Below are 16,875 nucleotides of genomic sequence, written 5' to 3'. Positions count from 1 at the left end.
TTAGACTTTGGCTTGAGGGAATGTTGTGGCTGTTTTGATCTTCTATCCAAACTACTACAGCTTTCTGCATATCAGCAATAGTCTGTTTTGCTTTCTTATCATTCATGTGTTCACTGGAGTAGGACTTTTAATTTCTTTCAAGACTTTTTCCTTTGTGTTCACAGCTTGGCTAAATGGCACAAAAGGCCTAGCCTTTCAGCCTGCCCTAGCTTTCAATGTACCTTCCTCACTAAGCTTAATCATTTCTACCTTTTGATTTAAAGTGAGAGATGTGCAATTTTTCTTTTCACTTAAACATTTAAGAGGCCATTGTAGGGTTATTAATTGGCCTAATTTCAATATTGTTGTGTCTTAGGGAATAGGGGGGCCCGAGGAGAAGGGAGAGAGATGGGGGAACAGCCCATTGGTGGAGTGGTCAGAACCCATACACATTTATCAATTAAGTTAGCTGTCATATATGGGTGCGGTTCATGGCACCCCAAAACAATGACAATAGTAACATGAAAGATCACTGATCGCAGATCGCCATAACAAATATAATAATAATGAAAAAGTTTGAAATATTCCAAGAATTACCAAAATGTGACACAGAGACGCAAAGTGAGCAAATGATGTTGGGAAAATGGCGCTGATAGACTTGCTTAAAGCAGGGTTGCCATAAACCTTTCACTTGTTTAAAAAACAAACACAGTATCTTTTTTAAATTAATTAATTAATTAATTAACTTTTGGCTGCGTTGGGTCTTCTTTGCTGCGCGCGGGCTTTGTCTAGTTGCAGCGAGTGGAGGCTACTCTTCGTTGTGGTGCATGGGCTTCTCATTGCGGTGGCTTCTCTTGTTGCAGAGCACGGGCTCTAGGCACGCAGGCTTCAGTAGTTCTGGCGCGCGGGCTTAGTTGCTCCACGGCATGTGGGATCTTCCCAGACCAGGGCTCGAATCCGTGTCCCCTGCATTGGCAGGTGGATTCTTAACTACTGCGCCACCAGGGAAGTCCCAACACAGTATCTTTGAAGCGCAATAAACTGAGGTTTGCCTGTAATCAGGCATATGTGCAAAGATAATGTTCTCTTCCTTACCTCCCGTTGTCGCTTGAACTCACTCCAATCAGATTTTGGTCCCTACCATTCCAAAATTTCCTCTCTGCCACTCCACCAAAGCAGAGTCACCAGTCACCTCCATGTTACCAAATATAGTGGTCAATTCTTGATTTTCATCTTACTGTAACAGTACACCTGACATGGTAGAGCATGCCCTCCTTCTTAAAACATTTTCTCTACTTGTTTTCTGGATAACCACTTCTCATCTCATCATATCTCCTGGCCACTCCTCAGCTTTCTTTGCTGGTTCATTTTCCTCTCCTAACCTCTAAATTTTGGAGTTTCCCAGGGCTCTCAGTTCTCAGATTTCTCTTCTTTATCTACATGCACTCCCTAGGTAATCTCCTCTGTTAAATAATATATAGACAAACCACTCTTCAGTTTATGTTTAGGCTAGAACTGTCCTCTAAACTTCAATTCATACATCTAACTCTTCTACCTAAGCTGCACTGGAACGTCTAACAAGAATTCCAAGCTTAAGAGTCTGTAACCAGACTCTTCACTCTAAAACCTGTTGTCCTCTCAGTCATCCTTCCCTTGTTTAGTAGCCTCTTCATTCTTGCTGTTGCTGTGCCAAAACCTTTGCTGATGATGACTCTCCCTTCTCCCTTTTTACCCTACGTCTGATCCGTCAGCAAGTTCTGCTGCTTCCTTCAGTATTTAGCCATAATTCCACCATTTCTCACCATCTCTACTGCTATTCCACTAGTCCAAGCTACTCTCTTTTATCCTGGGTTATAGTAATAGCCTCTTAAGTGATCCATCAGCTTTCAGCTTCCACTCACCATTCCACATAATGATATTTCTAAAACATAAGTTAGATCTAACTTGTGTTCAAAATTCTCCCAGTGCTTCTAACTGTACCAGGGGCGGGGGGATGGAATCGACAGTTGCTACCATGGCCCATAAGTCCCCCTCTGGTCTTTCCTGAGCTACATCTCTGAACTCTTCCCTTATATCACCTGTCCTTAATGTTGAGGATGCCAAACATACTTCCACTTATAGGCTTTTAAACTTGCAGTTTCCTCTGCCTGCAATACTCTTCCCCCAGATAATTTCATGGCTCACCTCTTCACTTCCTTTGAGTCTCTACAGGTGTTACATAATCAGAGAGGCCTTCTCTGATCATACTATATAAAACAGTACACAGGCGCTTGCGTGTGCACACACAGACACGCACTCCTCATCACTCTCACTGCCTTTTACTCACTCCCCTTTACTCTGCTTTATTTTTTCTCACAGCATTTATCACCATATAATTTTATTTATTGCTCTCCCCAACTAGAGTGTAAGCTTTTTGAGGGCAGGTTGTTCGTCTCTTTGATCCACTGTGTCCCCAGTACTTAGAAACAGAGTTGGGTTATATAATAGGAACTCAAATATTGGAGCAAATAAATAAATCCTCCAATATAAAGCCTGTGAAAAGTATTGTAAGATTGGAATATAGTGGTATCAGATCTTGAAATAGCTTGTAGACAGTCGGAACTGTGGAATATATCAAGAAGTCAACTTTTGGCCCATTCTTATTGTCCTAGAGAATACTAAGCTCTTTAAATAACACCCTTATTGAAAACTGTCACATAATTTTTCTCAAAGGCAGCTAAATTCTTCAACCATCAGGTTCTTTATAGAATTCCTAAATCTTCTTGATTTTCTTGTAAAGTACAGGCATACTTCATTTTATCGCACTTTGCAGCTAATTGCATTTTTTGCAGATTGAAGGCTTGTGGCAACCCTGAGTTGTCAGATGATGGTTAGCATTTTTTTTAGCAATAAAGTATTTTTTAATCACTGTATATACATTTTTTTTAGACATAATGCTATTGCACACTTTTCTATAGTATAGTGTAAACATAACTTTTATATGCACTGGGAAACCCAAAAATTCATGTGACCCACTTTATTGTGATATTTGCTTTATTGCCATGGTCTGGAACCAAACCCACAATACACATCTCCAAGGTATGCCTGTAGTGACCATTTAAAACTAAGGGCATCCTTAATCCAACTTTACCCTGTGAGATATTTCCGTTTACTCTTATCCCACGGTTATGTTATGTGTTCCTGACTCCAGACACCTTTTCTATTCCTGTGTATGTTTTATACTTTATATGAAAATATGTCCTATCTGAAATCACGACAGACTTTATGGAGAGGGAAATCAATAATCACACTTATTTAATTTCTTTGAAATATTTGCATTTAGACACAACTTCAGTAGCAGAAGCAAGACACAACCCTAGCATAGGGGAGGGAAGTGTTGGTGGTTTGACCGGCAGTTTGAGTGCAAGTGGAAGCCACATGGATCGAATAGGAGCCATCCGGGACAACCTGAGTGAAACGGCCAGCACCATGGCGCTCGCTGGAGCCAGTATCACAGGGAGTCTGTCAGGAAGTGCCATGGTAAACTGTTTTCACAGGTGAGAAAACTGTGCTTTGTTTTGGTTTGGTTTGGTTTTGCCTTAACTACAAATTATTAATTATTATAGATGAGGAGAGTTTTGAACACAAAGCATGATGATGACATATAATCTTACTGTGTCAGGGTTGAAAACAGTAAGGTTTCAAAAACGGAAATTTAGTGGTAAACAGTAAGGAGATTTGATGAGGTAAAAACCAAGTCTAAGGGATAACATGCCATTTTTTTCACTGCACTTGTCAGATTTTATGTTATGAGTCAGTGCTGGAGCTGCCTTGGTGAATACTGTAAAGGCAGTGATTAAGCTTGGACCTTACCTCTGGAGGTGGCCACAGCTGTTAGGAAATGAGACGCTGGCTGAAGCCTGGGGGAGCAGGTGGAGTCAGGATATCCGGAAATGCAAGAACTGAGGCCGAGAGAGTCTGCCTGGGTCCTTTTATGTATTAATGGTTATTTAATTCTCACGAAGTCTTTTACCCAAAGCCATGTAGATAAGTAGGATAAGTTAAAGCATTTTTATCTTCTTTTGTTTCCTCTTTAATTTACTTTTCTTTACTTCTGTTTACTAGCTTTGCGTTTTTTTTTAAACGCAGGGGAGAGTACATGAATTAAAAGATAAATCAGGGCTTCCCTGGTGGCGCAGTGGTTGAGAGTCCGCCTGCCAATGCAGGGCACACGGGTTCGTGCCCCGGTCCGGGAAGATCCCACGTGCCGCGGAGCGGCTGGGCCCGTGAGCCATGGCCGCTGAGCCTGCGCGGCTGGAACCTGTGCTCCCAACGGGAGAGGCCACAGCAGTGAGAGGCCCGCGTACCGCAAAAAAAAAAAAGATAAATCAGTTATGTTTATCTTATTTTTAGGTACTGTGCTTTTAAACACAAACTCTTAAGTTATAGTGGTGTATATTATGTCTCTTTTTTTTGATAAATTTATTTGTTTTTGGCTGCATTGGGTCTTCGTTGCTGCACAAGGGCTTTCTCTAGTTGCAGTGAGCGGGAGCTACTCTTTGTTGTAGTGCACGGTCTTCTCACCACGGTGGCTTCTCTTGTTGTAGAGCACGGGCTCTAGGTGCACGGGCTTCAGTAGTTGTGGCGTGCAGGCTCTAGAGTGCAGGCTCAGTGGTTGTGGCGCACGGGCTTAGTTCTGCAGCATGTGGGATCTTTCTGGACCAGGGCTCGAACCCGTACCCCCTGCGTTGGCAGGCAGATTCTTAACCACTGCGCCACCAGGGACGTCCCTATTATGTCTTTTTTAAAGAGTCAGGTGTTAAATTTGGAACTATTTTTAATATATAGATGCCCAGGATTTTTTGAGGCACTGATTTGTCATGTAGAATGGTTTTTAATGTATTCCGATTTGGTGTTTTGCACTGAAGTGTGGCAAGCAAAGCACCGCATCATAAGTAAGAATATTGGAGCATGTTTAAGTTAAAATCCTTTATGTTCTTTTTGTATTACTCTGTTATTACCTTACTTGGCAGACAGCTAATTTTACCATTTTATCTGGATGGCTGGTACTGTTCAATGTGCTGCAGTAGAATTTGAATAATCAAATAAAAGGAAACTTAGAAAAATAATGTTTATAGTTGTTTCTAAAATAGCTTCTTGTTACTGAATTATTTAAAGATACATTCTCATAGTAGTGTTGATATTATATGTAGTTGATTTTTTTTCTAATACCCCTCTCTTTAAGGTTGGAAGTACAAGCAGATGTACAGAAAGAACGGTACAGCCTAAGTGGAGAATCTGGCACAGTCAGTTTGGGAACAGTTAGTGATAATGCCAGCACCAAGGCAATGGCAGGATCCATTCTGAATTCCTACATCCCATTGGACAAGTAAGGAAAAAAATTGTTATAAAGTCAGAAGTATTTTTTAAATTAATTTGTAAAGAATTATCCCTATCATTAGGCAAAATTAGTGTGAATAATGGTTATCTACTGTTAGGTTCTCTGCAAGAAGAAAGTGGTGAGATGTCCAGAATAGGCAGATCCATAGAGACAGAAATTAGGTTAGTGGTTGCTAGGGGTTGGGGAGGGGGAAGAATGGGAACTGGCTGCTAATGGGTTTCTTTTGGGGATGATGAAAATGTTCTGAAGTTCAATAGTGGTGATAGTTGCAAACTCTGTGAATATACTATAAACCACTGAATTGTGCACTTGAAACAGGTGAATTTTATGAAATGCAAATTATATCTCAATACAACTGTTCTGAAAAAAAATGGAGAAGGTAGCATAGTACCTGGAATAGTATAAGCAATGAGTGTAGTTGCTTCTGTTTTATTTTAAATTGAAGTATTATTTTAAAGATAGTCCTCTTATTTCAAGCAACTTTTTTCTATTAGTAGAATGTATCCTGCATTAATTTGTTCTAATAGCTTTTATATAGTCTTTGAAGTTTTCACACAGAAGCCTCTCCCCCTTTGCTGTCATTTGCATTTTTCTTTTTCAAAAGAGGAAGTCAGAAATTTATATGTGTTACTCTTATGTTCCAGAGAAGGCAACAGTATGGAGGTTCAGGTAGATATCGAGTCAAAGCCATCCAAATTCAGGCACAACAGTGGAAGCAGCAGTGTGGAGGATGGCAGTGCCACCCGAAGTCATCCTGGGGGTTCATCCAGTGGCTTGCCTGAAGGTAAATCCAGTGCCACCAAGTGGTCCAAAGAAGCAGCAGCAGGAAAGAAATCAAAAAGTGGTAAATTGAGGAAAAAGAGTAACATGAAGATAAATGAGACCAGAGAGGACATGGATGCACAGTTGTTAGAACAGCAGAGTACGAACTCAAGTGAATTCGAGGCACCATCCCTCAGTGACAGTATGCCTTCTGTAGCAGATTCCCACTCTAGTCATTTTTCTGAATTTAGTTGTTCTGACCTAGAAAGCATGAAAACTTCTTGTAGTCATGGTTCCACTGATTATCACACCCGCTTTGCTACTGTTAACATTCTTCCTGAGGTAGAAAACGACCGTCTGGAAAATTCCCCCCATCAGTGTAGCATTTCTGTGCTTACTAAAACTGCTTCATGTTCAGAAGTTCCACAGTTGAATCATATTGCTGAAGAACATGGCAACAGTGGTATAAAAACCAATATTGATTTATATTTTGGCAGTGCACTAAAAGAAGCAAATAACAACCACTCACATCAGACAGTGGAATTAAAAGTTGCAATTCAGACTGATATATAGACCTACAAATGCTGCAAAATAATTACCACTTGAAAAACATTGTTTGGAGCTGGTTGAACTGCACGTGACTATTTTAAGTTTCAAGTTGCCAGCAAACGCTGGGTTGCATCATCATAATGCAGATACATTTTCTGTGTTCAACAAAGCATTGTGTTTCATGTGGATCTTAATTACCAAACTATGAAATGAAGGCTTTAAAAGTGCATTATTGTAAGGACAGTAATTCTTAAGAGAATTATGTTTTGTGTGTTTGCCACAAAACATTGCTTGAAGCACATACTTGTGTATTTAGATAGAAATTTGGCTTAATTTATAATCAATATAAAATACTAATGCAGTTCTACAGCATTCTTATGAAGAGAACTTGAGGCTTAGGGCTAAGTGGTTAGTGACATTTTATTGAAACCACTAAAAGATACTGTTTAAAGAACCTTGCAGGTTACTCGCAGTATATGATACACTTTGTAACATTTATGTTCATAACTGGGCATAAATTTCATTTTTTTCTTCATATGCAGTGTGGATATATACAGCTTAATGCAGCCCATTTGCTACCATTTGGATACTTAGACACTTTGAGCAAGATTGTGGCAGTTTTTGCACAACTTTGAAATAGAAACACCTGGTACCCTATATATCTTGTATACTGTTGCCATCTTAGAAGAAAAGTGTAAAAGTAGGTAATTAAGTATACTGACAGCACCAAATAAAATATATAAAACTGCAAAATAAAATTCCATTAGTTTATAAGTATTACAAAAAAGTCACCTTTCATTAAGGGGAAGTTTGCACCCCACTGATTCTTGGTGCCTTCAGAATAGAGTAGATTTTAAGGGCCTACTTGTTTGAGGGTTTTGCTGTATTGTTTTCCATAATGTCCTCTCTAGCCACCTTGGATTATGTAGAAAAATACAGGGTAGAGAAACATAAATATGATTAACAGTAACAATGCTGAAAAAGTATTAGCCTACCAAAGACACACTCAGGCTTTAGTGAATAACTTTACATAACCTCAGTTTTTAGCACATGTATATCTTCTCCAATCATGAAATCAAAGCACGGTGCAGAGTTTGTACCAAGTACTAAGGAGGGGTCTGTATATGGCTGGCTTTATTTTCCTTTGCTTTTGTTTATGGAAGATGTTCAGCTGACATAAACAGAAGTTGGCCAAAATATTGCCTATACTGTTAACTTCCAGTATAATTCACTTAAATAAAACAGGCTAACCTCAGTTAAAATATTCCATCTTATGTGTTTCTTTTAAGTATTACCATTATGGTGCTACAGAGCTTTTTCTTTTGATAAAAAGAAAAATGCCATGGGCTGCAGTCTTCTTTCATCATTTTTCTCACCAGGCCCATTAATATGCTTATAACACTAGTGCCAGTTATTTTATTTTATAATGCTTATTATGGTATTTGTATATTTGTCTGCATTCCAATTTTGTTCAATAGTGAGTGTGTAAACTGCATACATGAAATAAATGTAAATACTAATGTATCGCTGCCTATGGTTTGTGCACTGACATTTTTATAAGAACAGGAATATTCATTTGCCATGTGGCAAATTCGTAAATATTGCAAGCCACTGAGAGGATTCTGCATTCTAGTCTCAGCCTAGAGGGAAGCATCTGCTGAACTTCTCAACAAACAGTATTAGAAACTATCCTTTCTTCATGTCGAATACCTGCCTTTCCTCCAGAAAGAAGCTGCTTTATTCATCAACATAAATTCATTTCTTTAAAGTATGTTGGTTGAAAAGTAAATAGAGCTGTCATTAAATTGTGAAGAGATAAGCATTATAAATCCTCATCTTAAAAGAAAAGTAGGGTTTCCCTGGTGGTGCAGTGGTTAAGAATTTGCCTGCCAATGCAGGGGACACGGGTTTGAGCCTGGTCCAGGAAGATCCCACATGCCGCGGAGCACCTAAGCCCGTGCACCACAACTACTGAGCCTGCACTCTAGAGCCCGTGAGCTACAACTGCTGAGCCCGTGTGCCACAACTACTGAGCCCGTGCACCTAGAGCCTATGCTCTGCAACAAGAGAAGCCACTGCAATGAGAGGCCCATGCACCACAACGAAGAGTAGCCCCCGCTCGCCGCAACTAGAGAAAGCCCGTGTGCAGCAACGAAGACCCAATGCAGCCAAAAATAAATAAATTTGTAAAATAAAAACAAAGATTAAAAAAAAAGAAGAAAAGTAAAAAGGTCTTAAAAGACTTTTAAGAGATTCTACTCTGGCAACATTAGATTATGAAACTAGAGCCATTTAAATTCAAGCTAATAATTGTAATGAAACGCTTTCTATTCTCATAGCCTCTATAAAATACATAGATGGTTTTTCTGTTTTCCTGTTACATAGTTAATACTTCATGAAAATAATATATATGAATATGTTGACTGCCTGCTTGACATTTCTGTAAAAAAGCTAAAGAGTAAATGGAAAGCTAAATGATCTTAGGAGGAATACAGCAAAGGCGGTGCTGAGTTAGGAGGCCTGTGCAGTCGGTGCACCCCATCCCTCTCCTGGTTGTACCCCAACCAGTACTGCCTCAGTCTCACTTTAAAAATGACCTAATCCTTTCAACTGACTTAAGAAGTTCCTTCAAACCTGGATTAATTAAGGACCAAACCAGATTCCTCTGGAGCTCAACCTTGGGCTATCATAGCATAAGAGAACACTCCACAGTTCAAGACAGGCCTTAACACATCAAAATCTTTTAAAAGCCCTTTACACTTTGCTTTCTTTAAGGGGAAAATCGCATAGTGGTGAGAGAAAGAATACACAGATAGTGATCATATACTCTACTGTTTATTGTGTGGGCTACCAGTTTAACTGAATTCTCTTAAATGTACAAATTTCCAGCTTCAGAGCACTGAGTTAGTAAGCTTTTTATGTTAAATTTATACAATTCATCTTATTTTCACCAGAAATTGGGTTAATTTGTAAATACGTAAGATTTTCCATAGTATATTGTCTAGTTAGATACAAATTTTGGAGAACTTCCCCATGATGATGGAGAAGGAAGACTAAACTCACCTCCTCCCACGGGCACACCAAAATTACAATGATTTACAGAGTAATTATCTATGAAAATGACCCGAAGACTAGCAGATAAGATTTTCCACAGCTAAAGATATAAAGAAGGGGCCACAACAGATGCGTAGAAGGCGTGGAGACTCGGTATAGTCAGGACTCACACCCCCAGGTCAGTGACCCACAAATGGGAGGAATATCACAAGCACAGAGGTCCTCCCCAAGGAATGAGGGGTCTGAGCCCCATGTTGGGCTCCTAGCCCAGGAGTTCTATGTCAAAAGATGAGCCCCCAGGACATCTGGTTTTGAAAATAGGGCTTTTTAAAAACATGCTGATTCTAAAAAGCAGAGCTTATGTTTGAGAGCTGGAGGGCTGTAGGATAGAGAGACTCTGCTCTTAGAGGGCACATGCAAAGTCTCACGTGCTCAGAGTCCCAATGCAGAGGGAGAAATTCGAAAGGAGCCCAGGTACTAGACCCATGCGCTTTTGCACAGCAAAGGAAACCATCTATCAAGTGAAAAGGCAGCCTACTGAGTGGAAGGAGATGTTTGCAAATGATATGTGTGATAAGAGGTTAATATCCAAAATATATAAAGAACTCATACAACTGAATATCAAAAAAAATTCCGTTAAAAAAATGGACAGAGGACCTGAAGAGACATTTTTCCAGAAAAGACATACAGATGGCCAACAGGCACATGAAAAGATGCTCAACATCACTATCATTAGGGAAATGCAAATCAAAACCACAGTGAGATAGCCCCTCACATCTGTCACAATGACTGTAATCAAAAAGACAACAAAAACAAATAACAAGTATTGGCGAGGATGTGGAGAAAAGGGGACCATCCTGCGCTGTTGGTAGGAATGTAAATTGGTACGGCCACCATGGAGAACAGTATGGAGGCCCCTCAAGAAACTGAAAGTGGAATTACCAAATGATCCAGCAATTACAGTTCTGGGTATTTTTCTGAAGAACCAAAAACACTAATTTGAAAAGATATATGCACCGCTATGTTCATAGCAGCATTATTTACAATAGGCAAGATATGGAAGCAATCTAAGTGCCCATCAGTAGGTGAATGGATAGAGAAGGTGTGTGTGTGTATGTGTGTATATACACACATACACACACACACATACACATAGTGTTGGCCAAAAGTTCAGGTTTTTCCATGTGAATATAAGCCATAAAGAAGAATGAAATTGTGCCATTTGCAGCAACATGGATGGATGTATAGGGCATTATGCTAAGTGAGGTAAGTCAAAGACAGATATCATATGATCTCACTTATATGTGGGATCTAAAAAAGCAAAATGAAAACAGACTCAGATAAAGAGAACAAATGGGTGGTTGCCAGATTCAGGGGAAGGAGGGTGCTTTGGGCAAAGTAAGTGATGAGGGTTAAAAGATACAAACTTCCAGTTATAAAATAAATGAGCCCCAGGGATGTAATATACATCAAAAAGAATATGGTCAATAATATTGTAATAACTTTGGAGACAGATGGTTACTAGATTTATCATAATGATCATTTTGTATGTAAATGTCAAATCACTATGTAGTACACCTTAAACTAACATAATATTGTATGTCAACTATATTTCAATTAAAAATAAAAAAAACTTTGATCACCAAAGGATAAAATATATGTTGAAAACCATCAGAGCTATTAATTCATACATAACATGAGCAAAATACCTAAACTCCTACTCCTTATATCATTTTGCCAATTTTAGAGTCAATTAAGATTTTCAGCTACATTTTATATGGCTCTTTTAATGAATTTGTTTCATTTCCCTTAATTAAGTATGAGATATCATTGCTTAAAGCCAGTATTTACATACTGGTTGTTTCTGGATGCCCAAAATAGTATTCTAAACCTGGGAGAGTTATAGCATTTTGGTAGCCATCATTTAATATATGAATAGTGAAGGAGAGTTTGCAGTTTATAAGTTTAGTTCAAATTTAATCACTACATTTCCTATGCCAGTGAGAATCTTTGTGATTTCTGCCAATTTATTTATTCATTCAACAAAGAGTAAATCTGGAGATACAGCATTGTACTAAATAAACATTCTCTGGTTTCAGCAAGCTTATAGTCAAGCGAGTGACATAAATAAAACATATACACATACCTTAAAATAATGTCAGATAATGGTTGCTATGAAAATATGGGATGGGGGGAAAAGTGACCAGAAGTATTGGGTAGTGCTGTTTTATACAGGGAAAACTGGAAAGATGTCTCCTTAGGTGACATTGGTACAAAGATCTAAAGGAAGTGAGGGAGGAACTATGAAGACATACCTATTGGATGAGCATTCCAGAAAGAGATCTTCCCCCAGGTGAGTTAATGGACGAGTTAGACGTCAGTCTTGGAATTTGTTTGATATCTAGAAATATGTTGGCCACCTTGTTTTTCTTGGAGAGTGTCTTGACTGTTCTTAGCACTTTACATTTCCATAAACATTTTAGAATAACCTCGTTGCATTCTATCAATTTTGGTTGGGATTGCATTGAACCTATACTTATTCCTCTAAAGATCTTTCACATCTTTTTTTAAGTTTTATTCCTGGGTACTTGATTTTTTAGGTATCATTTTCTGTTTGTTAGTATATAGAAATGTGGCTAATTTTTATGTAATGATTTTGCATCTAGGAAACGGTACTCTTAATTCCAAGACTTTACCTCTAGATTCTTTGAGATTTCTCTATACACAGTCGTCATCTGTGAATAATTATTTTTTTATTTAACAAACACTTTTACAGTGCTTTGTAGTGTCAAACACTTTCTATGTACTTTTAAAATATTCTTGTTTACTCTTTAGAACAACCCTGTGAAGGAGGTACTCATTATGCCCATTTTACAGATGAGGAAACTGAGACACAGGGTTAGCATTTTGCCCAGAATTACATTGCTGGTTAGTGGCAGAACAGGGATTCAAATATTTCTCTTTGATCGCTGCATCATATATTTCTTTTTCTGGCCCATTTGGACTGGCTAGGACTTCAAGTGCATAATGCTGAATAGCAGTGGTTTGGGGGGCATTGTTAACTCGTTAATAATCTCAAAGGGAACCCTTTCAACATTTCAGCCATTAATTACGATATTTATATTTCAGATATATTTGTAGATATATTTGTAGATACCCTTTATCAAAATTATTAAATTCTTTTCTAACTCTTAGTTTGCCAAGAATGTTTACCTTGGGAAATATGCTGAATTTTATTGGCTGCTATTTTGGGGGGAGGGTCATCTATCATGTAATTGTGATTTATTCCTTTAATGTGTTAACATAGTGAATTTGATTCTTTAAATGTTAAACTAACCTCCTGGGATAAACTTCAGTATCAGAATATGTAAGACTGGAATTATGTCTTCCTTGAATGTTTGGTAGAAATTGTTATTAAGGCTGTCTGGACCTTCTGAATTTTTTTTTTTTTATACCACGGAGGTCCACATTTTCAGGGTTAGTAAGCAATTCCTTTTTATTTACATAATAGGAGCAGCAAGGCGTGATAAGCTCTTTCCTCTGTGATCACAGAGTTTGCTAATCCTAGAGTGTGGCAATTTGCTGGTTGTCTGGTGCTGACATATTCCTGCTTTTATTGTTTTTCTTTGCAGCTTTTTGCCTAATAATGTTGGAGCACCTATTTCTGCTACCTTTTGGCCTGCATGAAGGAGGTAAAACTTAGATATTTCACAACCGCATGCGTACCAGGTGCCTCCAAATTCTGAATTCAGGATACTAGGAAACCAGAAACCTTAAAAAGAAAGAAACTGTAGGGTCTCTGGGGCAAGAACCATATCTTTACTTTTTCCTATGTGTGCGCTTAATAAGTACTTCATCTACGGAGAGGGAATTGAGGATAAGCTTGCTATGATGGGACAGAACAGCTGAGCAAAGACATGAGAATATTTGTGGACCAAGGCCTCAGAGTTGGTGACCAATCACTTCATTACATTGTCCACTAGAATAAGTTTTGAAACAAGACAGTGGCTGAAACTTTTAACAAGGTTTTATGCCAAATAGGTTAATTCATAAATATTCTAGGATGTATGACAGCCACTGGAACATCTTTTTTCAGGGTTGGAATAGCCAAGGCATTTTACTTTTGTTTCCGGGGGCTTTTTTTTCTGTTTAAGGAAAATGTAATACGTTCAGCTAAATAAAGAATCATCGTTGCTTTAGAGGTAATGTGCAAACTGATGTTTTAGAGACAAGTACTACTGAGAGTTTAAATAAACTGTGCACAAAAGACTTTCTTTCCCCGTCCCCCTTTTTCCTTTCTCTTTTTTCTTTGCTCCCCCTTTCCCTTCTCTACCCTTCTTCCCACATTACCTTCCCCCATAACCACTGAAAATGATCAAGTGTGTGTGATAGCATAGCTTTCTCTACATTCATATAATCTTACACAGTGCGTATATGTATTGATTATTGTCGCGATTTTCTCAATATCTATTGATTATTGTCGCGATTTTCTCAATATCTCAGAAATCAGTCCGAGTCACGTGATATAGCTCCAGTTCATTCGTTTTGATGGCTGCATGTTCATGGGTATTCACTTTGTGTCTCTTTTGTTTTGTTTTCCTCTCTACAAACACTGCAAGAAACATCCTCATACATAAGTCCTTGTTTTCTGGTGGTTTGGAGTATGGGAGATGGATTCATGGAAATCAAATAGCTACATTGAAAAGTATATGTATTTTTAACTTTAATAAGATTATCAGATTGCCTTCCCAAAAAGGTTGTCACAATTTCCAATTCCACTAACAATACACGAGTCCTCTTTCCCCTGTATTCCACCGACAATAGATATTAGGAGCTTTATAGTTTTTGCAAGGCTGTTTGGTATAAAGTAATACCTACTACTTGATTTTTCATATCCCTATGAGTGAATTTGTACATCTTTTTGTGTGGTTTTCTTTTTTATGAGGGGAGGGAAATGATGGTATTTGATTTGCTGTTCTCTAAATTGACTTTAATATTTTTTGCCTATATTTTTTGAGTTGTTTTCTCCTTGTCAGTTTAAAAGATATCTTTATTATATATTATAGCTATCATAATAGCTATATATTATATATATTACTATTAAGTTATATTTTTATTATATTTTTCTCTAAATCTAGTATTTGATTATTGACTTTAACTTTTCTTGCTGTGCACTTTTTTCTTCAACTTTATTTAGAATTTTTTTTTTTTTTGGCTGCGTTGGGTCTTCGTTGCTGTGCGCGGGCTTTCTCTAGTTGCGGTGAGTGGGGGCTACTCTTTTTTTTTTAACATCTTTATTGGAGTATAATTGCTTTACAATGGTGTGTTAGTTTCTGCTTTAGGGGGCTACTCATTCGTTGCGGTGCGCAGGCTTCCTTGTTGTGGAGCACAGGCTCTAGGTGTGCGGGCTTCAGTAGTTGTGGCACGTGGGCTCAGTAGTTGTGGCTCGCAGGCTCCAGAGCGCAGGCTCAGTAGTTGTGGCGCATGGGCTTAGTTGTTCCGCGGCATGTGGGATCTTCCCTGACCAGGGCTCGAACCCATGCCCCCTGCATTGACAGGTGGATTCTTAACCACTGCGCCACCAGGGAAGCCCTATAATATTTTTAAACTTAAAGAAGAGTTGCAAAGATAATTCAGAGGCTCCCCATACACTTTTTACTCATATATATTCTTTTGCCATATGAAAGCTCTAATTTTCAAATGTGTCTAATGGTATATTTCAGGCCTCTAATTGTGGTTAAGGTCTCCCCTGCTCCTAAATGATACTTAGTCTCCTAGGTTTCTTGAAAGATAGTTATTTAATTTTTTACCTTTGCTTTAATCTGTATTGAATTTATGTTTAGTATGTAATATGGAGGTCCAATCTTATTTTCTTCCGTTTAGAAAGTTGTTTGTGATGACACTGTTATATAATCTATCCTTTCCCTGTGATCTGAATACTGTTTTTATACTGGAATTTCTAGATTTCTACAAAAAAGCCTGCTGGGATTTTTATTGTGATTCAATTGAATCTATAGATCAATTGGGGGAAGATTAGCATCTTAATGATATTGACTCTTCTGATCCATGAATACATTGTATCTATCCATTTAGTTTTTAAAATTTCTTTAAACAGTGTTTTGTAGTTTTCAGAAACTGTTTTTGTAGATTTTTTAAAGAAAATCTCAATTTCTGATTTTTCATTAATAGTATACAGACATACCTTGTTTTATTGCACTTTGCTTTATTGTGCTTTGAAGATATGGTGTTTTAATAAACTGAAGTTTTGTGGCAGATGATGGTTAGCATTTTTTAGCAATGGACTTTTTTTTTTAATTTATTTTTATTTTTGGCTGCGTTGGGTCTTCGTTGCGGTGCGCGGGCTTCTCATTGCAGTGGCTTCTCTTATTGTGGAGCACGGCGCACGGGCTTAATCGCTCCGTGGCATGTGGGATCTGCCCGGGCCAGGGCTCGAACCCGTGTCCCCTGCATTGGCAGCAGGACTCTTAACCACTGCGCCACCAGGGAAGCCCATCAATGGAGTATTTTTTAATTATGGTGCATACAATTTTTTAGACATAATGCTACTGCATACCTAATAGACTACAGTATAGTGTAAGTGTAACTTTCATATGCACTGGGAAACCCAAAAATTCATATGACTCACTTTATTGTGATATTCACAATAAACCTGCAATATCTCCAAGGTTGCCTGTATAGCAATACAATTTTTGTAGATTGATCTGGAAATCCTACAAACTTCTAAGTCATTTATTAATTCTAATAATTTTTTGGCAGATTCTCTAGGATTCTTCTACACAGACGATCATGTCTACAAATAAAGACAGCTTTATTTCTTCCTTTCCAGTCTGGAAGCCTTTAGTAACTTTTCTTTTTTTCCTTCTTTTACCGGCTTCAACCTCCAATACAGCATTAAATGGGAATGGTTAAGACTAGACATGCTCATTTCCCATTGTAGCATGGAAGTATTTAGTCTTTCACACATCCATAGCTTTTATTCCTTCTGATAAATTAAAGGGGTGACCATGCTTAAAGGGGTGACACACTTAAAGGGGGTGACCTGTTTGAAATGATTGGAATTTGACCCTAAGTTGTTGTCTGAATTGGATGGTTTGCTTTTTTCCCCCCTCAATTTTAAAAATTGAGATATA

The 16,875-nt window shown here is 38.2% G+C and overlaps 1 protein-coding gene across 2 annotated transcripts in view; it reads left to right on the top strand.

The window, feature by feature from the left end:
* RNF19A (ring finger protein 19A, RBR E3 ubiquitin protein ligase) overlaps positions 1-11,352 on the top strand; it is a 61,408-nt gene extending 50,056 nt beyond the window's left edge. For both annotated transcript variants that reach the window (XM_060287180.1, XM_030862998.2), the window contains 3 exons: positions 3,302-3,515; positions 5,204-5,347; positions 6,004-11,352. In XM_060287180.1, the coding sequence (XP_060143163.1) occupies positions 3,302-3,515; positions 5,204-5,347; positions 6,004-6,694 (1,049 nt within the window). In that variant the 3' untranslated portion in view covers positions 6,695-11,352. The remainder of the gene's footprint in view (positions 1-3,301; positions 3,516-5,203; positions 5,348-6,003) is intronic.
* The last annotated feature ends 5,523 nt before the right edge of the window (positions 11,353-16,875 follow it).

Source organism: Globicephala melas, chromosome 17 (assembly GCF_963455315.2).
Source record: "Globicephala melas chromosome 17, mGloMel1.2, whole genome shotgun sequence".
Classification (NCBI taxonomy): Eukaryota; Metazoa; Chordata; class Mammalia; order Artiodactyla; family Delphinidae; genus Globicephala; species Globicephala melas.
The sequence above is the reverse complement of the archived record's forward strand: the minus strand, read 5'-3'. Positions and strand labels throughout refer to the sequence as shown.